Genomic DNA, 23189 nt, shown 5'->3' with positions numbered 1-23189 from the left:
CCGCACCGCCACTTCCCAGCAAATTAGGGACACTGTTGCTCCTGGGGTATCGGCGAGGACCATTCGCAACCGTCTCCATGAAGCTGGGCTACGGTCCCGCACACCGTTACGCCGTCTTCCGCTCACGCCCCAACATCGTGCAGCCCGCCTCCAGTGGTGTCGCGACAGGCGTGAATGGAGGGACGAATGGAGACGTGTCGTCTTCAGCGATGAGAGTCGCTTCTGCGTTGGTGCCAATGATGGTCGTATGCGTGTTTGGCGCCGTGCAGGTGAGCGCCACAATCAGGACTGCATACGACCGAGGCACACAGGGCCAACACCCGGCATCATGGTGTGGGGAGCGATCTCCTACACTGGCCGTACACCACTGGTGATCGTCGAGGGGACACTGAATAGTGCACGGTACATCCAAACAGTCATCGAACCCATCGTTCTACCATTCCTAGACCGGCAAGGGAACTTGTTGTTCCAACAGGACAATGCACGTCCGCATGTATCCCGTGCCACCCAACGTGCTCTAGAAGGTGTAAGTCAACTACCCTGGCCAGCAATATCTCCGGATCTGTCCCCCATTGAGCATGTTTGGGACTGGATGAAGCGTCGTCTCACGCGGTCTGCACGTCCAGCACGAACGCTGGTCCAACTGAGGCGCCAGGTGGAAATGGCATGGCAAGCCGTTCCACAGGACTACATCCAGTATCTCTACGATCGTCTCCATGGGAGAATAGCAGCCTGCATTGCTGCGAAAGGTGGATATACACTGTACTAGTGCCGACATTGTGCATGCTCTGTTGCCTGTGTCTATGTGCCTGTGGTTCTGTCAGTGTGATCATGTGATGTATCTGACCCCAGGAATGTGTCAATAAAGTTTCCCCTTCCTGGGACAATGAATTCACGGTGTTCTTATTTCAATTTCCAGGAGTGTATGTGTGTTTCAATGTGGGGTTTCGGTTTTGTTTTGTGGGAATCGCTGAATCGGTCATCGTCTGCTGGGAGCAGACGATGTTGCTTCTCGTTCAAAGGAGAGCACAGGATGACCAACTTAGGTTTCCAATACCTGAACAGAGAGGTTTACCCATCTTAGTCGAGGGCTGTGTGGAAGGCTGTTTTTGTGTGTGGAATTGGTGACGGAGGGCTACCTCTCTGGTAGCTTCCGCTGCACGAGGAGCTGGGTCATCTGGAAAGAGAGAGGGTCACTCTTCGGTGAACGCTTGGTGAGTACGGATCGTAGCTCCTAAGGGGGGTTTCAGGTCATAAGAATCAGGTTGAGTTACGACTTCGTTAAGTTTAACTGTTGAAATACTTAAGAACTTCAGCTTAATGGCTCTGAGCACTATGGGACTTAACATCTGTGGTCATCAGTCCCCTAGAACTTAGAACTACTTAAACCTAACTAACCTAAGGACATCACACACATCCATGCCCGAGGCAGGATTCGAACCTGCGACCGTAGCAGTCGTGCGGTTCCGGACTGAGCGCCTGAACTGCTAGACCACTGCGGCCGGCACTTCAGCTTAACTGAAGCGTGTCAAGCGAGTATGATTTTTAATTATTTTAATCTTATGTTTTGTGGAAGTTGCTTTTGTCTTTGTGTGTCGATTTTGTGCCAAGTGTTTGGTAATCAATGACCCTTCTGGCCCGCCACGGCACCGCAGTAGGTTTTATTTTAACAGTTTGCTTGCTTAATGAGCTATAATTTCTGCAAGAATATCTGTTTTTTCGTGTGCTTTCTACAAAGCAGCACAACAGTTTGATCCGTAATGCACCACGTGCTCTAGTTCGGCCGTTTGAAAGCAGCACACGCAGTTAGTATGTTAAATAATTATCGCACAGCCTCGTGTATTGGTCCAGAATAGTGCATGCGTAGAATCGTAATGCAAATCTCACTGAGATATTTTTATGGTATTAATGCAAAGGAGATGATAGTATAATTATCTCTCACCCCCGTCTTCTGTTTCTTCTTGCATTCCTTTGTGTCGATCTTACCCCCTTACTCTGATTTCCATTCCTGAAATAATCAAGTTGCTTCATGCACAACATGGAGTGCTATTTATATGGCTGCTTAAAGAAATTTGCGTACATGTAATTAAATTTTTTAAGTAATTAAACTAATAATTTTCCAGCTCCGTTTCTCTAAATGATTAGGAGGGGCTTGGGCTGGTGGCGACCCTGAATTTCTGAATTTTTATCATTATTTGTGCGAGAGAAGCAGCTAGAAATGCGAGAAACGTCGTAAACATAGTAATACGTTACAGCCTCTATACTCTGAGTGAGAGGTAAAACATGAAGATGCAGGATCCCCATCAAGTACTGTTGTGTCGTCAGATTTTCCACAGTCACTTTGAGCAGTAATCAGAAGTCATACCCGATGGCTGTCCACAGCATGATGTAACACAACTATGCTTTTCTAAAACTTTTGAAGGATGGGACCACTCCCCAGGTCGTTCCCATACACACCAACTATGGTCGTCTAGGATAGTGTAGAAACGCGATTCAGAGCTTAGCAATATGCAATGTTGTTCATCGGCAGTTCAAATGCAGCCGTTTTTTGTTGTCGTGCATTGGAGGAAGCTATGCACAAGCGTAATGGTCTGTTCTTCTTTCACGCCAGGGAAGCACCACGCTTAACCCAATAAATTAGCCTTTCGTTTTCTCCTATGCTCATTTACCTCTAACTTCTCCATTCCTCTATTTCACTGCCCATTTTATTCCTCATCTTATTCGTACTGTTTCGTATGGAAACTTCCCTGGCTTTTAGTTTTGTCTCTATAGTTTGTTCTGTCTTTAATTTCTTGCTTATTTACATCAATATCTTCTTGATCTTCCTTGCACTTTACGAAAACCAATTAGTTTTCCCTTTTTAATTTTTCAAAATGTTCCACAATTTTTGACGAGCCTGCTACGATTCGTTCTATGGATGTGCCCCTAGAACAGGCGTTGGCAAACATTTCCTCTTATGGAACACTGAGAGAATCCTTCGATGGAACACCCTGTTTATTTTATGGGTTATTTTTTTAAATAAGAAATGCTAGTTTTTTCAGTGATTATTTCAGTTTTAAATCGTAATTAATAAACTGACATCATAATAAAATTTTAAAAAATAATTAACACCATCAAAATATCAATGATAAAACGCTATATTATTAATAGTTTTTTTGCGTAGCACTTACTCGCTTTCCATGAAACACCAATGTTCCGCAGAACACTGTTTGGGGAACCCCGGACTAAAACATTAGTCTTCCTAATTTCTACATGACGTATATTTCTGTACAATTTCCTAATTTAAACGTTTCTACCATTGTGTTGTTTCCTAAGATCTTCCTCACACTTTCTTTTTCCTTCATATATAACAACTGAATTCTGTTTCTGCCTGTAGCAAACACCAGTACTTCTTGTTTAATATCCGAACATGTTTCAGCAAAGTTTCACCATCGTCAGAGAATTCATGTCTTTTCTGTCGTATCCCTAAACAACTTTCAGTGAAGTTTCACCATCGTCAGAGGTGATGTGTTTTCTGTAAAACGAACTGTAAACAAATTTATCACGACAGTATATACAACTTAGGGAATTATACTATTTTTATTTGTAATAGTTTCATACACTGATAGTTATATGAGTGATTGACATTAGCAACACAGCTGATTGCTTGAGTTTGTCAACTGCAGTTAATCGTGTGTTTTCAGTCTAATGGTAAATATATTTACCAAAATTAAAATGAAGTTTTCGCTTTTCTCCGTTTTATATTCTCCTGTCAACATTGATCGATAATTCTTTGCCGGCCGCGGTGGTCTCGCGGTTCTAGGCGCGCAGTCCGGAACCGCGCAACTGCTACGGTCGCAGGTTCGAATCCTGCCTCGGGCATGGATGTGTGTGATGTCCTTAGGTTAGTTAGGTTTAACTAGTTCTAAGTTCTAGGGGACTGATGACCTAAGATGTTAAGTCCCATAGTGCTCAGAGCCATTTGATAATTCTTTGCCTACCATTTTCGAAAACTATTACTCTAACATGACAGATGACAGTTAAAGAATAAAACCACAAATCTGTAATGCCATCAAATTATGAGATACGGCACTAACGTAATCTTATGTTAACAAAAAGGGAAAAAACAATATTCATTTCAGTTTTGGTAAATATATGTAACCTAATTTCGAAAAATCCTTGTTAATTATAGATCACAAACTGAAGGAAATATCAGCGGTACTGCTAATGCCATACAGACACATAAATTTAACTATCTGATACGAAGGTATATATTCTTGTGTTAATAATTTTTACATGTAAATAGTGTAACTCTCGAAATTGGGTATATTGTAAGTTTGAATTTATTTATACGTTTTTTGCCAGAAAATAAATTAACCAAAGTCTGTTTCTGTTTAAACAAGGAGAATTTGCATTTATCTGGACAGAACCAAATATCCATAATAGTATACATTAAGAATCGAACAGAGACGAAAAGTGAGCAGCATCCTCAAGCTGAGAATCTTCCTTCCTTTTTTTCCTAATTTCTTAATTTTGTCCTACTGATCCGATTCGTAGGTGGATTCTGGCGAAATTGCTATCTTCCAACAACAAATTTTTGCATTACTAGAGAATGATCGTTTTACTATAAATGTATTTCGTTAAGTGAAATGTAAAGTCCTTCTTTCGTAATCTTACTCTGACAGCTTCTTTTTCCCCCTTCATTACTCTGAATTATTTCTCCTACATACTTAAATTAATATTTTCGTAGTTTATGCTTAACAAAGAGTGCCGTATAAGCACCAATATTTATGACTTAGGAGTTTCATTTTTTTTATTTCATGTCTTTCTAAGCTAAAGAATTTGATGTATTCTATGGAGACGATCAATATGATATTAGCAGAATATGTATTCATATGAAACGAGCTAGCCTCGTAAATTGTTTCTAAACACAAGTTTGTTGGTGTGGCTTCTTTCCACAGCAAGCATATAAATATTTTATTTATATCTAGACGCATTTTTCTTGCTAAGTTATATTCGACTAAGGAAAAGACGTTTGAACTTACAAATGGAATATGCTTCTAAATATTGTCAACAAATACAAGAAATAACATTTACTAAAATTACAGAATGAACGTGATCGCTTGTGACAGTTTTGGGATAATTAAACTAATTCTTTCGCTTGACGTTAAATGTGCAGTAAACAGCACTTTGAGTTCATTTGTAGCGAAACATGCACTTGTTATGATTGACAGCAATGGATTACAAGCTCCGCTAAAATGCCGGATGCGATTGCATTGTCGCGCGGCAAAATTTCGTTTGTTATTCCGGGCGAAAGTTCAGGGTTAATATATCAGGTTAATAAATAATTTCTCCACACTTCGCATGTTAAATTATAATCCAGTAACACGAAATAGCGTTTCCCGTTGTTTAAAACAGACCGTGCACGCTACGAGTAATTCACTTTCAGTAACTGGTTTACTATTGTTCCCGGCGATTGCACTAAGCGCATTTTAGTTTGTTGCGTATATAAATGTTTACTGATACGCCAAATCCCTCGGCACGACAGAACAAGCGTTTCAAACTACCACACTCACCCTCAATGAAATCGCTCTTTTCCGTCGTACTCTTTCGGTATTACCATTTCGCGCTCTCTCTTTTTTATACCCTGACAAAAAAACAAGTTCCATCTCCCTTTCACAAACCGTTACAGAAGCGCACTGGGCTGAGAGCGTAATACAATCTGCCAAATGTAATTCGTATCGTGTTTACAGTTAATTCGTTTCAAAGAACACTCATTCCTCTTCACTTACTCACACCCTGCCTGAGGTTTCGTTCCAAATCCTATTGTAAGGATCAAGAAAATGTAATTGCAGGTATTCGCCACGAGCTAACACGTTAAGCGATAGCCGTTCATCAAATTGTCTAACAGAATTTTTCAAAGGGCGTGCTTCCTCTTTTTATTCTTTTTTTAATCAGTCTCTCTCTCTCTCTCTCTCTCTCTCTATCTATCTCCTTCTGTCTCCCTCCGCACGATTGAAGCTTCTTAAACGAAGCGGTAAAAACATCGTTGGCCAAAGCCATTCAGGAATATGCTCTTTCACTTTTTTCCCTCTTTTTATGTCACTGGTTTTCTCTCCTGCCTCGGTGGAATTTATCTTCTAGTGACTATCAGTTGCTCGTAACGTATCACCTTAATTCGATTCAAGGCAATATCCTACGCATGAAATGCAGTGGAAAGATTTAATATAAGGTCCTCTCTCCACCCCCCCCCCCCCCCGAGGAACCTTCCTGTTCACGACATGGTGTGGGGCAGCTGTTTCAGAGAGAGAGATAAAGAAGAGAACGAGGGAAAGGTAGAAAAACTGTTTGTTTTAACACTTTTGTTGATTTTCAAATTCAATTTGTTTGCAGCATAAAGGATCCTTGTAATAAAGACATTATGTCCCATTTAAAATTAAACCTCGCTTTCCCTCTCCCTTTCCAGCTCCTTTGGACTTCTGTCGCTCTTCCTCTCACAGTTTTCTCCATTCCCCATCTCTCTCTGTCACTTCCTCCCCTCCTTTTTTTTTATTCCCAGCGACGGCTAACGCTGTTAGTCAGAGCAAAAGACATTACCTTTTAGTTGGTGCCGCTCGGCTTCGAAAGCGTACACCAGCGCCGCCCGGCGGCCGCCACCGCTACTAAGAGCAGCAGATGTTTTCGGGCGTGCGCGTTGCCAACCTCGCGCCACCGAACCCACTGCGGGGTCGCAAGTATTGATGTCTTCCCGTCTGCAAAGCTCCACCTGGTCGCGTTTGTTCTTGTATGTGTGTGTGTATGTACTTGTATGTGTGTGAAGGCTTACGACGGTGTTAGTGAGAGCGGGGGCGTGTGTGTCTGAGTGTGTGCGTGTGTGCACAGCTTGGAACAGCACTGGGAGACGTCGAAGCCTTGACAGACAATACGAATAGCTTTGGTGTTCAGCGGAAGATGTGAGTTTCTGTGTTTGCAGATCTAAATGTTTAGCTTCATGTTATTCCTTCTGTTGAAATGCAGACATTAACGTTGCTCCTCTGTTTTATTGCGTTTCTCGTTTTCTTATTTTCATTTATTAGTAGTGTTAATGTTGAACGAGGCCAATACGCTTTCACACGTACTGTTATTGTTAGAATTTTACGGAAATCGCTGTTTTGCAAAGAATAAAACATTTTTAGCATAACCTGCAATAAAAACAGACAGAGCCCTCTTCCCACCTTCACGAAAAATATTATTGTATTTATCAAATCCAGAGCTGTAAAGACATATATTTTATACTTTTTGTGAAATTTGCATGACTGACACTCATTTAAAAAATTCATACTACACAATAGTGCACCCAAACAGTCGAAATATCTTCTTCACTTATAATTACATACACGTGAATAACGTATAACGTCCGTTTCGTATCAAAATTCGGAAAAATGAGTTTAATACTAAGCAAAATTTTATTGTTGGAACTAAAAGCAGTATGTCCCAAGATATTTGAGTGAAATTCACAACATATCCTTTTACTATATGAGACGATTATGTTCGACCCTACTAGTACACACAGCAACGCTCTTTCGTAAACGCATTAACGACGCTTTTCTAGTTTTTAATATGCTCGGTCTAGCCTACGAGTACGGAACGAGCTTGTCAGTGTGGCGTCGACTACAGAGCGCTCTAGTAGCCGTTGAAACAACTAAATGACTTATGGGTTTCCAACAGCCACGTTCTTTTACTGAAATCAAGTTGCGTGGCAACAAAATAGGAGGATGGGAATATGGTGATCAGTTCGAATTCTAATGAAGGCCTTCGTTGCTGTTATTTCGAACATCAAAGATTAAAACCGAAACCTTGATATATTTATTCCGTAACGACTCTAAATGATTTCTTCCATGGCCACTGTAAATATTTGTGACACTGAAAGAGTCGAAACTATAAATAATTTGAGTGTGGGAACTAATATAAGGACAGTGATATACACTGAACGTAAAGCACTGTGGTGTCTCATTTTCTCTCAATTACTTTAAAGCTAAACGGAATTGGAGACTAAGTTTCATGCTTCTGCCTATTGTTCACTCAGACACTGTAATTACACGAATTAAAAATTCCACTGATTTAATCAAATTCGTTTAATTCAGCTAATACGAAGTAGTAGCAATCTGTTTTATTAAACATATTTGGAAGGTGCCTATCAACAGCTGTCAAGTAATGTATAAAATGTATGTTGACCATCGGCGGCTTTTATTTTAAATCCAAACATCAACCGGTTTCACTTGTGGACCATCTTCACGGATAACAGTTAAAATAGTTTAAGCCACCACTTTATATTCGTCATTACTTGAATAATGTGTAGAGCATGTCATGAATAACAGTATATGAGAAAGGACTATCAGAAGCAGTCATGGTAATACTAATTGTACACAGAGCAGTACTATTCTGCATGCATTTTATACATTGTTTTTATTATATTCTGTGTGTAGAGTATCGTGTACTTTCTTCTGTTAGGTTGGTCCGTAAGTTTGTAGCGATTTTGTTCTGCATGTTGGTATTTTGGTTGCTATGGATTTATTTATTGACTGTCGTTTTTTATTTGTAGTTAACTGTTGCTATTTGAGTTTACATATTGTCATTTGATAATACGAAGATAGTGATTGGAGCTGTGGATATAAGAAAGTGGAATGCTAAATGAAGAAACCGAAACACTTTCGATTTATCCCCCTATTTACGTTCATTAGACAGGCGACAGCAATGGAGACAACCACATACAATTGCGCCTTGTATGGGGATAATGTCACTGGACAGAGCGCGGCAAGAAAATGATTTTCTCGTTTTAGGGAGGATTGTTTTGACGTTAGTGACTATCCTTATTCAGAACCGTCGGCATTTGATGAAGATCTTTTAAACAAATGGCTCTGAGCACTATGGGACTCAACTGCTGTGGTTATCAGTCCCCTAGAACTTAGAACTACTTAAACCTAACTAACCTAAGGACATCACACACACCCATGCCCGAGGCAGGATTCGAACCTGCGTCTTTTAAACACACTAATCCATAGTGATCCACATCATTGTACTCGAGAAATGGCAAATTTGATGAAATGTGATAATTCCACCATCATTCGACACTTGCACACAATGGTGAAAGTTCAAAAATCGCGTGTATGGGTACCACATGCTCTAAGCCACAATCACAAAAATCAGCAGGTGGTCATGTGTTCAGCTCTGCTTGCTCCTGATCAATTGGCTCGTGAAGAACACCGACCTTTCTGCCGTGTGTCGTTACTGGTGAGGAGAAACGGTGTCTTTATGCTAGCATGAGGAAAAGAAAGGACTGGTTGAGCCCAAACAAAGCAGCAACTCCTCGTAGAGATGCACATCTCCAAAAGGTAATGTTATGCATGTGGTGGGACTGCGACGGTGCGGTGTAGCACGAATTGCTTTCCCGACATGTAACCAGCACTGTTGACATTTATTACCAACAACGGAGACACCTTTCAGAGGCAGTCCAAGAACAACGACCAGGAAGAATGCGTGAAGTAATGATACTCCATGATAATGCCTGCCCGCATTCTGCTAAACAACACTGTACAGGGCTTGGGTTGGGAACCCACTCCGCAACTCACCTGATTCACCTACCTTGCACCCTCAGATTTTCGCCTTTTCTTCTGTCTATTGAACAACCTTCAAGAAACTTCCTTTCCGGATTCCCTCCGAACGTGGCTCGACAAATTCTTTGCCTCAAAACTACGTGTTTTCTACACCCACTTGATCGAAACGTTACCCCAGCATTTCCAGACTGTTGAAAATAGTGAAGGAAATCATAGGGGAAGGTTACCTTTATTCGACCACTTTTTTTTATTTTGCTACCCTACGCCTATATTATGTATCTAATTGAAACAAAATGTACTGTACAAAAAGCTACGTGTTGCATACTTTCCTCAAGTGATATTATACATTTGAATAAACACATGACATAAATAGGTATCATTTAAAATTTAGAATTGAGTAAATCGCCCGAAGTAGGAAACCTGTTGCTTACTTTGGATCTTTAGTTGCTTAAATTGCACCATATGGTAAAACAATGAATAAAAAGTAAATAATAACTTTAATATATTAAATAAAGATTCAGTTCCACATGTTTATTAAACAATCACATCATTTAGGTACGTATTCTATATTGTATTAAACAAAGAGCTTTGAAATATTCATTATGTTAAGATGTTTATATTGAGAAATTACTGAAATAATTTTCGTACTCATAGCTATAGTCACTTCAAATCAAAACAAAGAATAAACTAGGAAACTTGTTACAAAGAAAAATATAAGTAACCTTGACACCCTGAAATATACCAATAATTTCCATTAACTGGGGTTAAGAATGATAAATTACTTTGAAGCCTAATTGCAGTCTGAATAGAAAATTTTCCTTATGTTGAGCTTCACATTGGCACATCGTGTATGAACTCATAATTTACAGACCATACACTCTATCGTGTCACCTTCTTTAATCTTCTTATAGAGAACCAGCTTGAATTTCCAACAGTGCCGTTTGTTTTCTGTTCTTTGGGAAATAAAGCAGTGATGGCAGCTTTTTGTTTCTCTACTTGACCTTGCAGACTGCTCTAATTCTAGTTTATAAGGATTGCTAGTGTTTACAGTGGCATTCTGTGCTTTTCCTCTACCTCGAATAGCAGGCTTGTCGTATGAATTTGGAAGGGGTGACATCTTGCTCATAATCTTCTTGAATTTCTTTGTGGGTGTCGTAGGCCCACAATAGTCTTCAGTTGAATTGTCGCTGGAAGAAGATTCGTATCTAACGTTCGATGAACTCGGTTTCTCAAGAAAATATCATCACTTCCCAAGCAGTCAGCTGGTGAAAAATGATGATCTGGAAACACATTCCTTTTCACAGGGCAAATTCCAGCTGAGCGGAAGGCACTCTCCACTATTCCTACTGTTGCTGCTCAGTCATAACCTTCATTCAACAGTCCAGATAACTGAAAGTGTGTTACAATTTGACCTATGTTTTCACGTAACCACTTGTCCTGGGCTTGAGTGAAGTAGGTTTGAAGAGGTGCAAAAAACGAAACATCAAGTGGTTGCAGCCTGTGGGTAGTGTGCCCAGGTAATTGCATCATGTTAATACCATTATCAGGAACGTACTCAACAGCCTCTAGATTTCTGCTGTGCGTTGTGTGACCAACAAGTAGCAGGAGCGCAGGTGAGTCCTTGCCACGGTTCACAATGTATTCAAAGTGTTTGAACCATGACACAAACAACTCAGGATTCATGTAGCCACCGAGCGAGGTGGCGCAGTGGTTAGCACACTGGACTCGCATTCGGGAGGACGACGGTTCAATCCCGTCTCCGGCCAACCTGATTTAGGTTTTCCGTGATTTCCCTAAATCGCTTCAGGCAAATGCCGGGATGGTTCCTTTGAAAGGGCATGGCCAATTTCCTTCCCCATCCTTCCCTCACCCGAGCTTGCGCTCCGTCTCTAATGACCTCGTTGTCGACGGGACGTTAAACACTAATCTCCTCCTCCTCCTTCATGTAGCCAGTGAGATGTCAACTACACATCCTGGTCGGTGCTTGCTGCCTCCTCTTACGCTTGAATATAATCATAGGTGGAATAAAGTATCCAGCGGGATTAGTAGCTCACGATAGATCCCATTAATCATTTACCTTTTGTGCAATGAATTTTTGTTGCCTTTTTTAAACCGTTATAAATCCAGATATAATGTTAGCTGTAATTCTATTCTCATCTATGTTTTCTGAAGGAGGTCGAAGAATTGTTTCACATTCTCTCTCTATTAAACCCAATTGCTCTAGGCATTGATGTTCCTTCTGGTTGACGGAGGGAAAGCTGTGGATTTCGTCTCATAAATGAATAAACCCATTTTTTTACCTGCCATTTTCTTTTCTCTGTTGGAAGAATGATGTAGTTCATATTTCTCTGCTACATCGAATGCAAATTTACGAATATCTTTGATAGTAAATCCAAAACACCTCTCTTCAAATAACAGGAGATGATGTGCGAGAACTTTTTCTATTTCAGTCATAAAAGTTGATTGTCTTCCGAATAACTTCATTTCAGAACAATTTTGGGGCAAGGGGGATTCTTCGCCACTCTGCATTGTTGCCATATGTATCCAAGATGGCGGCGATGACGTCATCCAAGACAGCGGCGTGTAGACTTTGCAACAGGGCATGACGTCATCCAAGGTGGCGGCCATGACGTCAGATGATGACGCAAGTACCGTTATCCAAGATGGCGGCTTTTGGCAGGAAAGTGCCATGCCCCCCACCGCCACAAAAACGGTGGGAAGTTCAAATTCCAACAGGATAATGCATCACACCACAGTTATCTCTACTAACCTAAGAAAATCGCGGAAAAATAGGTCACTTGGGCTCTCATAAGTCACCCAATCACCACTAATTCCTATGAACAGGCGCCAAGTTTGAATTTTGGCGGGAATATAAGTCACTTAGGATTTCTCTACTAAGCTAAGAAAATGGCGTGAAAGATAGGACACTTGGACTAACCTCAGTCACCCGACTGCCACCTCCTCCTAAGGATTCATGGGAAAAGGACATAAGTCTGTCTTTCAACAATTTCATGCAGTATGGCCATCCAGTGTGTTCATCAAGAGGTCTGGACTCAAACTGATCTAGTACACAGCTCCACCACCAGAGGGCACTGTCATCCGAGATGGCGGCCATGGTGTCAGGTGATGTCGTAAGTACTGTTATTAAAGATGGCGGCAAACAGTATGTTCACTACGATGCCTAGTACACAGCACCACCACCAGAGGGCGCTGTCATCCATTTAGTGACATAATCCTAGATGGTGGTACAAATGGCGGCAAAACGACTCTGCCTGTGCTGGGTATAAGGTTTTATTTTGCAGGTAGTGTCTCCACCATGAGATCTAGACTCCAGCTGACCTAGTACACGATACTGCCACCAGAGAGTGCTGTCCTCCCTCCAGTGACATAATCTAAGATAGCTGTCTGGGATGGGGAAAATGGTGGGAAAACGACTCTGCCTTTCCTGAACATGAGTATTTTGCAGACAGCCTCTCCACCATGAGATCAAGAGTCCAACTGACCTAGTACACAAAACCGCCACCAGAGTGTGCTGTCATCCATCATGTGACATAATCTGAGATGGTGGTCTGGAGGGGGAAAATGGCGCCAAAATGATTCAGCCTGCTTGGGCTGCTGGGGGGAGAGTGAGAAAAGAGTTTATTTATTTTGGAATATTTTATTTAGGGAGGGAGTATATTTATCACACTGATGAAAAAAAAAGGCCCTGATGTGCTTGGGGTCACAATACACAGTCTGCAGACCTATAAACTACATCTAAATAACGCTCTCCAGACATGCAAATAACTCCTAATTTTCGAAATAATTTCAGTACAGACCTGCAGACTCCTACTAAATAATGCAATTCCACAGATGTGCAGACACGAAATCAACTTGTAAACTGTTCAGATAGTGCATGGGACAGCTTACAGGCCCACTCGCAAAATAATGCAACAGACACACTATCAATGTGCCCAAGAACCACCACCCACACCCTGTCCACTTGATCGCACAGGAGGTTAACGGCAACCCCTGCAAAGTGATCCAGCCATCAGGTGTCAAAACACGCACATTAGGGTCCCACCCACATGCGGTGGTGCCGCCCCTTTCATACTTGACACCTGAGAAATTCCTCGCAGATGGGTGCAGTCTCAGCCACGAGCCGCCGCCAGATGTAGGTCAATGTTGGCTCTATATTCGAGTATCAGTCACTGTTATACTGATGTCACCAAACTCCAAGGTGCGCTCACGCAGCCCCCATATGTGAGACACTGGACACAGTCGAGTACAGTGCTATATTACGCCTACTAATCAGTGCATTTGTGCTATGTGTTGGCAGCTGTGCTACATTTTCAAGCAATTTTAGAACATAGAACGAGACTATTATTTCATGATCGCGTGGATAGATCTGACATAAAATCGATAGAGAAAAATGTCGAGGGAATAGGTATAAATTGACCGAATATACACTGAAATGCGGGGAAACTGAGGAAGTACTTGCCTATCTTCTGGTTCATTAGTACATGTTAGTGCAAGCTAGTAAACGTTTATGTACCTTAATGTATGTGACATTTTGTCTAGAGAAATAAAAACACAAACACAAATTTAAGATTGTAAATATATTTATTTATTCCATGGGAATAGGTATAAATTGACACAACGTACAGCGAAATGCAGGAAATTGAGGAATTAGTTCCATATCTTCTGGCTTGCGCTGAACAATTTGTACATGGGAACAAGTTTGCGGCAACAAGAGGAATCCGGAAAACGTTGACCTTGAAATGAAGGGAATCAGGGAGGCAGTCAAATTTTTTCAATCAAGGCAGTATTATATTGTATGTACACTACTGGCCATAAATATTGCTACACCGAGAAGAAATGCAGATGATAAATAGGTATTCATTGGACAAATATATTATACTAGAACTGACACGTGATTACCTTTTCACGCAATTTGGGTGCATAGAATCTGCGAAATCAGTACCCAGAACAACCACCTCCGGCCGTAATAATGGCCATGATACACCTAGGCATTGGGTCAAAAAGAGCTTTGATGGCGTGTATAGGTGCAGCTGCCCATGCAGCTTCAACACGATACCACAGTTCATCAAGAATAGTGACTGGTGTATTGTGATGAGCCAGTTGCTCGGCCACCTTTGACCATACATTTTCAGTTGGTGAGAGATCTGGAGAATGTGCTGGCCAGGGCAGCAGTCGAACATTTTCTGTATCCAGAAAGGACCGAACAGGACCTGAAACATGCGGTCGTGCATTATCCTGTTGAAATGTAGGGTTTCGCAGGGATTGAATGAGGGTTGAGCCACATGTCGTAACACATCTGAAATGTAAGGTCCTCTGTTCAAAGTGTCGTCAATGTGAACAAGAGGTGACCGAGATGTGTAACCAATGGCATCCCTTACCATCAAGCCGGGTGATACGCCAGTATGGCAATGACGAATACACGCTTCCAATGTGCGTTCAGCTCGATGTCGCCAAAAATGGATGCGGCCATCATGATGCTGTAAACAGAACTTGGATTCAGCTGAAAAAATGACGTTTTGCCATTCGTGCACCCAGGTTCATTGTCGAGTACACCATCGTGGGCGCTCCTGTCTGTGATGCAGCGTCAAGGGTAACCGCAGCCATGGTCTCTGAGCTGATAGTCCATGCTGCTGCAAACGTCGAACTGTTCGTGCAGATGGGTGTTGTCTTGCAAACGTCCCCATCTGTTGACTCAGGGATCAAGACGTGGCTGCACGATCTGTTACAGCCATGCGAATAAGATGCCTGTCATCTTGACTGCTGGTGATACGAGGCCGTTGGGATCCAGCACGGCGTTCCGTATTATCCTCCTGAACCCACCGATTCCATATTCTGCTAACAGTCATTGGGTCTCGACCAACGCGAGCAGCAATGTCGCGATACGATAAACCGCAATCGCGATAGGCTACAATCCGTCCTTTATCAAAGTTCGAAACGTGATGGTAAGCATTTCTCCTCCTTACACGAGGCATCACAACAACGTTTCACCAAGCAACGCCGGCCAACTGCTGTTTGTGTATGAGAAATCGGTTTGAAGCTTTCCTCATGTCAGCACGTTGTAGGCGTCGCCACCGGCGCCAACCTGAATGCTCTGAAAAGCTAATCATTTGCATATCACAGCATCTTCTTGCTGTCGGTTAAATTTCGCGTCTGTAGCACGTCATCTTCGTGGTGTAGCAATTTTAATGGCCAGTAGTGTATATTGAGGTGCCAGTGATACACGTGAGTTGACTACTGTATCTGATGCTTTTCAGGAGGACCTCTAAACTTACCTGCATCTGCGTTAAAGGATAACAGAAAGCGGACAGGGTGATCGATTGAGATAGAGCTGTAACGAGGTACGATTTAATGCTTGACTGATGCATTCTAGAGAAGGAGAAGTTGCTGCAGGTGAATTGTTTTCCAGTGCTCATTCTGGATGCATCAGTCACGTGACATGGCCTACGTTCTACTCGTATACAGCCAGGTGTTCTGTATGTGGTTTAAAGCACTGTCTACTTGCGATTGTTAATGGCAAACCTTTTGGGTTTCGGAGGACTTCCATCCCATGTGTGATGAAACTTGACACATTCGTCTAAACGAACTTTGATTTGTGCGTTGTAATTCATCTCCCCTCTCGCATCTTGGATGAAAATCAAGACTTCCGTGTCATAACTAAGTTAGCGATAGGAGCTTGTGAGCTGCTGCAATCCCCTTGTACACATCTGCCCAACAGATATACTGTATACAGAGTTAGTGACAGAATGACTTGTAATTTTCACATGTCAGACACTGCTGCTATGCGTTTATCTGTTTCCTTGTAGGATGTATCCCCTGCTACTCACGATCATTTTATATAGGCCTGATGCATCCATCGTATAATTTGTAAACTGTGATCGGATGTGAACAGTGGACACTATACTTCTGCAGAAAGCTATATTGTGCTCATATAATGCAGAGCATGTGTTTTAAGGAAGTTTATCGTAGAGAAATCGCCAAGAAGGATGTATGTTATGTGTTAGAAATACACTCCTGGAAATTGAAATAAGAACACCGTGAATTCATTGTCCCAGGAAGGGGAAACTTTATTGACACATTCCTGGGGTCAGATACATCACATGATCACACTGACAGAACCACAGGCACATAGACACAGGCAACAGAGCATGCACAATGTCGGCACTAGTACAGTGTATATCCACCTTTCGCAGCAATGCAGACTGCTATTCTCCCATGGAGACGATCGTAGAGATGCTGGATGTAGTCCTGTGGAACGGCGTGCCATGCCATTTCCACCTGGCGCCTCAGTTGGACCAGCGTTCGTGCTGGACGTGCAGACCGCGTGAGACGACGCTTCATCCAGTCCCAAACATGCTCAATGGGGGAAAGATCCGGAGATCTTGCTGGCCAGGGTAGTTGACTTACACCTTCTAGAGCACGTTGGGTGGCACGGGATACATGCGGACGTGGATTGTCCTGTTGGAACAGCAAGTTCCCTTGCCGGTCTAGGAATGGTAGACCGATGGGTTCGATGACGGTTTGGATGTACCCTATTTACGGTTTGGATGTACCGTGCACTATTCAGTGTCCCCTCGACGATCACCAGTGGTGTACGGCCAGTGTAGGAGATCGCTCCCCACACCATGATGCCGGGTGTTGGCCCTGTGTGCCTCGGTCGTATGCAGTCCTGATTGTGGCGCTCACCTGCACGGCGCCAAACACGCATACGACCATCATTGGCACCAAGGCAGAAGCGACTCTCATCGCTGAAGACGACACGTCTCCATTCGTCCCTCCATTCTCGCCTGTCGCGACACCACTGGAGGCGGGCTGCACGATGTTGGGGCGTGAGCGGAAGACGGCCTAACGGTGTGCGGGACCGTAGCCCAGCTTCATGGAGACGGTTGCGAATGGTCCTCGCCGATACCCCAGGAGCAACAGTGTCCCTAATTTGCTGGGAAGTGGCGGTGCGGTCCCCTACGGCACTGCGTAGGATCCTACGGTCTTGGCGTGCATCCGTGCGTCGCTGCGGTCCGGTCCCAGGTCGACAGGCACGTGCACCTTCCGCCGACCACTGGCGACAACATCGATGTACGGTGGAGACCTCACGCCCCACGTGTTGAGCAATTCGGCGGTACGTCCACCCGGCCTCCCGCATGCCTACTATACGCCCTCGCTCAAAGTCCGTCAACTGCACATACGGTTCACGTCCACGCTGTCGCGGCATGCTACCAGTGTTAAAGACTGCGATGGAGCTCCGTATGCCACGGCAAACTGGCTGACACTGACGGCGGCGGTGCACAAATGCTGCGCAGCTAGCGCCATTCGACGGCCAACACCGCGGGTCCTGGTGTGTCCGCTGTGCCGTGCGTGTGATCATTGCTTGTACAGCCCTCTCGCAGTGTCCGGAGCAAGTATGGTGGGTCTGACACACCGGTGCCAATGTGTTCTTTTTTCCATTTCCAGGAGTGTATATTCCTCACAATGGAATGTTAAGAACGCTACATGCCGTACGGCTGATAGGTCGGAAATACAGGCGATCTAACATTATAGCCCGTTTTCATTGCAGATCGTTGTAGCCTTCGGAGTGTGTCTGTGTTTATGTTGTCTCTTACCAATACCTTCCAGGTACCGATCCTAGACCATACTTTAGAGTTACTAGCTTGGTTGATTTATGTAAAAATGTGTCGAACTTCATCCGTCTGGAGCTCCATCGCCTATAAAAATCATTCGTTTCTTGTTCTTCTCAACTGGTTGCTATTACAACATGACCCTCTGAAATCTGTTAATATACTTCGATAAGGAGTGCTAAGCTCCTTGACATGGGCGCATCTCGAGATGGGTGAGGACTCAGAAAGCCCCATACATTCACAAGACATGGAGTGTAGCGGTCTTCTTCTGGTGGGTTGCAGATTAACTCGCTAACGGTGCTGCAGGTTGGGTTGGTCAGTGGCAGTGTGAGGAAGGTATTTCACTCTCTAATTGTACCCTAAGACAGCGAGAATGCTCTGTGACTCCCACATGCAGAGAGATAGATTTAAATTAAAGAAATATGTGGAGTGCTGTCTGGTATACTTTGTTGATTTATGTGTTTGAGAATTAACCCTGAATGGACATACTGCACAGTCATCTGTCCATTTTCACAATGATACTCGCAAAGTGGAGAGGTGGTGGTTTACCTGTGATACTGAGATTGGGGAAACATGCTGTCACATCATCAGCCGGTGTTGAAGTTACTGTAAAATTGCTAAAATTGTTCGCGCTATCAACTGTGGTGCTCATTATTAGAGTACATCGATGTCGTCTTTTCGATACCATCTGTGCACTGGAATGCTCTTGGCTACCACATAATGATTGACTAGTATCGCTTGTTTGCATCCGTGAAAAATTTTTGATGGATGGAGAGCATCTTCTGGGGTGGATAGCACCGAAACACTGATCGCATACATGAGTGCTATATTAGGAATCAGTCGAAGGGAATGCAGAGCCATCAGTTATTCCATCAGTGTGAGAGACGAGTCTAAATTTAGAGCTCGTGTAGTTTGGAAACCTATGCCAACACCGTAAAACTCTTCCAGTTTGCTTATGTTGTAACTGTCTTTTAGTTAAAATCACACGATGTGTGGCATGCTATGCTATCCGCCGTAAGAATACGATCTACACCATGCAATGTCTAGTTTCCTGCGAAATGCCACGGATCAGAACTTCTTAATGTTAGTTTAGAACCTGGTACAGGCCTCGAAGTTGCGGCAGAAATACGAAATCTTTGTCATTGTACAAAAGCGTGTTACAAAACAGTGTTTCAAACAACTAAACAGGACCAGAGGGAGCATCTCATGCAATTTAGTATAGTCTATGGGATACAATCATTCACCTACAGTATAGGTGATCAAACTGTAAAGTAGCCTCCGCAGTGCCTGTATATTTAATAGGATCATGCCACACAGGTGGCAGTAGCAGCAGCAGTTTGAGGTGTAAATTCGGTGAGGGACTGGGTATACCGGTAGGAATGCATGGAGGGCTGCACACTGCGCTATTCTGGGGAGTATTACGAAATCTCTTTCTCCGCACTGGACCGCATTGTAGCTATGCCTTGTAGAGCCAGCATTGGTGCCTTGGTGAGTTCTATATATGATGAAGTTAGTGGGGCTTTTATAGTTCGTAATTTTTCTCTGTTGGGGGGTAGAGAATAATGATAGTATGTCGACCAGATTGATTTGAATGGGCGCAGATCTGCTTCAAAAATGGTGCAAATGGCTCTGAGCACTATGGAACTTAACATCTGAGGTCATTAGTCCCCCTAGAACTTAGAACTACTTAAACCAAACTAACCTAAGGACATCACACACATCCATACCCGAGGCATGATTTGAACCTGCGACCGTAGCAGTGCACAGTTCCGGACTGAAGCGCCTAGAACCGCTCGGCCACACCGGCTGGTTGGATCTGCTTCGGACTGTAGTATCTGTATCTAGTTTGGATACGTACCACATTGCGCGCATTTCCGTCAAATGGTCAAAACAAGGCCCTGTTGTTCTAACTCAGGTCATTCTGTTTCTACACGGGCTGCAGAAGGCGGTGGATATGTCTTTCTCAGACTTCTGCTCAGTTCTGACTTAAATTGGAACGATCACAAAATGGGGTCAGTTGCAAGAGGCATAGGGGGTGACTGAAACCACGTTGGAATTTTACTGTAGCAGCTAGGCGCAGGAGGTGATTTGTTTCGAGATATGGGAGTGCCAGAAATATGATTGGTGAGTAGTGGTTGTAATCATTAAAGGAATTGTCAATAGCATCTAATGCAGGTATGTGCTTGAATGGAAAGAGCTGTTCCCAAATCCCAGACATCATTTCCAGCAGATATCATAACACTGGAGCTCTGAGAGGCTGGTGTACATTTTCTTACAACTTCAATCAGCACATCATCTGCTACTACTGTTTGTGTTCCTTCTCAATCAGTCATCGCCTATAACTCAGTGGATACATCGTGGAACCTCTGATATGGTATCGAGACAGAATGTGTTACAAATACTATAGAATTATCTAGCTGGTGTGGTGTGAGGGAGTTGCAAATACCGCTTACATACCACGTACCTTAGCCGAATCACTTTCAAAATGCGGTAATTTTATCACTAGGTTGCATTGTGGGCTATGTGTTAGACTGATAATAGTCATTCCTACGGTCACCATCACGGTATTTGTCCAGAAAAAACTACCTCATTCAATGGTAATGTCGTACTTCGATTTAATATGGATACTTGTGTGCACCTGTGGAACCTAAACCGCTTATGACAGTAACATACAGTAGTTGTTGCGATCGAGTTTTTTTAAGATGTGGTCGATTACATCTCTCTTTCTAGGACATGGTGGTAGGACTCGTAAGAAAACAAACTAATGACACATGTCCACCCATTGCTAATTTTGTGTCAGTATTATTTCGTATTGTAGGCAATCAGCTATTGACGAAGTATTATAAATCAGTAGTAGGGGATGCATGATAGGTCTGTGTTTGAGCATCAGGTTTATGAAGTATTTGTTTGTGTAAAGGAAATGACTATGTCTAGTCGTAAGGAGGCTATGGATTTCACTTGGAGTAATGTGATAGCAAAGGTAGTGATATTTCTGTTTCCAGAGCCACTGCCGACAGCAGGGTGTATTTCCAGTACTTTGCTCATTGTTGAATGCCGTTCAATTGAGACTGCAATCGTAAAATTTAATTGTAAGTATAACGATAAAAAATATATGACTGGTTTTCTAGAATGATTCTGTGTATGCATGACCTGTGGTGTGGATGATTCACATTTCCCGTTAACGGCAGCAGCTGTCCGAATGCAGAGGCCTGTTTGAGTAGAGGACTGTATCTCAGTTAACTTTGCCATCCTCTAGACGACCGAATAGCGAACTAATACTTAGTATGTGTTGGGCGGCTTTCGTGATCAAGTGGGAATGTGAAAATATTGTGTATGGAGGTGGGTTTGCGCTGGACCGTTATTCCCTCCCGTGTAAATTGTTCAGTTGGCTGCTTCTGCACATTTCGCGCCTTTATTTAGCTGAGAGAAGATCGATTGTGGTGTGTGCATCTGCCATGTGTAGGACACGTTTGCCTGTTCCCTAGACATGCGAAAGACCTTAGTTGCATTGTAAATTATAGGAATGTTCTGGAAATGTTAAATCACCGAATTCGGTATTCGAGAGTGGAAATATGAATTTCCTCTATTTGTTTCTAGTTACTCAGTGGTTTCGAGCATGCTGCACCTAGCTACAGTATGGGGTCTGAAGAGAAATAATTTCCAGTCTATATCTTGGGAATTATGTTGCGCTAGCGATCGGTAGGATGCTGCCTAGTGTTTAATATCGAGAAGTACCTCGAAAATGGTATAATATTGTGGTGAACCATGCGAAAATACGTATGTTCTTCTAATCTCCGAGTCTGGAGATGTGCGTAGAAAAGTGAGAAAGCAAAGAAATAGGTTCGGGGCAGAAACAGCAACGTGTTTGTGCCGAGGGGAAATGAATGCACGTTAGTAAACGGTAGTGCACATTAGTACACGTTTATGTATGTGACACACTTCCCCTTGAAATGTACGACTTGCAGTTTATTCTATTGTGTAGGCATTGTAGGTTAACATTCAAGCACCTGTCCTCAGTGGGAGATCAGTGTAATTCAGTAAGAGTCTTTCCGTATTTGACGATATGTATGGCACTTTGCAAGGTTTAGTTGTCAGTGCAATATGGTGATCAGTGTAAAATAACCACTGAAAGTCTCGTTTGCAGAAGGAAAAAAGGCGGATGGTGCTTTGATACCGGTGGCATCAGTAATTCGGCAGGTAAATTCGATAAGAGCCAGTCATAATGCTCGATTCATTCACATCCTTTGTGCTGAGATAAGGAGTCTCTACATAGCAGTGAGAACATTTGCATATGTTGAGAGCGTGGAAGAGTGCATTCGATGTTACTCTCCGCTACTTTCGTAAGCAGGTTCTGTTAGGGCACGAATTTCCGTGCCTACAGGCTGCAGTATAACAGTGACTGTATACTCGAAAGTAGAACAAACTTTGACCTGCATCCGGTAGCGGCTCCCAGCTGTGACTGCATGCAGCTCGGGTGTCAAGTATGAAAGGGACAGCACCACCTCATGCAAGCAGGACCTTCGTGTGGTTTGACAGCTGACGGCCACATCACTTCGCAGGGGTGCCGTTAAACTCCTGTGCGGTGGACAGGGTGTGGGGGGCGGTGCTTGAGCACGTTGATTGCATGTCTGTTGCATTATTTTACAAGTGGGCCTGTAGGCTGTGCCATGCGCTATTTGTACAGTTTACAAGTTATTTTTGTGTCTGCACATCTGTGCACTGCATTATTTAGGAGCAGTTTGCATTTCTGTACTGAAATTGTTTCGGAAAATTAGGAGTTGTTTGCGTCTCAGGAGAGTGTTATTTAGAAGTAGACTGTGATTTGTTACCCCAAGAACATCAGGGCGAGTGTCAGTGTGATAAAATATACTCCATCCCTAATTAAAATCGTCCAAAATAAATAAATTCCTTCCTTCCTCACTATCCCCCCCCCAGCAGCCCAGCACAGGCTGAATCATTTTGGTGCCATTTTTCCCCTCCAGAACAC

The 23189-nt window shown here is 43.1% G+C and overlaps 1 protein-coding gene across 1 annotated transcript in view; it reads left to right on the top strand.

Annotated features, from left to right (window-relative positions):
- Positions 1-6721: 6721 nt before the first annotated feature.
- LOC126210105 (multiple coagulation factor deficiency protein 2 homolog) overlaps positions 6722-23189 on the top strand; it is a 268909-nt gene continuing 252441 nt past the window's right edge. Inside the window, exon 1 of the mRNA XM_049939241.1 lies at positions 6722-6932. Coding sequence (XP_049795198.1) covers positions 6931-6932 — 2 coding nt within the window. The 5' untranslated portion in view covers positions 6722-6930. The remainder of the gene's footprint in view (positions 6933-23189) is intronic.

This window comes from Schistocerca nitens, chromosome 10 (genome assembly GCF_023898315.1).
Source record: "Schistocerca nitens isolate TAMUIC-IGC-003100 chromosome 10, iqSchNite1.1, whole genome shotgun sequence".
Lineage (NCBI taxonomy): Eukaryota > Metazoa > Arthropoda > Insecta > Orthoptera > Acrididae > Schistocerca > Schistocerca nitens.
The sequence above is the reverse complement of the archived record's forward strand: the minus strand, read 5'-3'. Positions and strand labels throughout refer to the sequence as shown.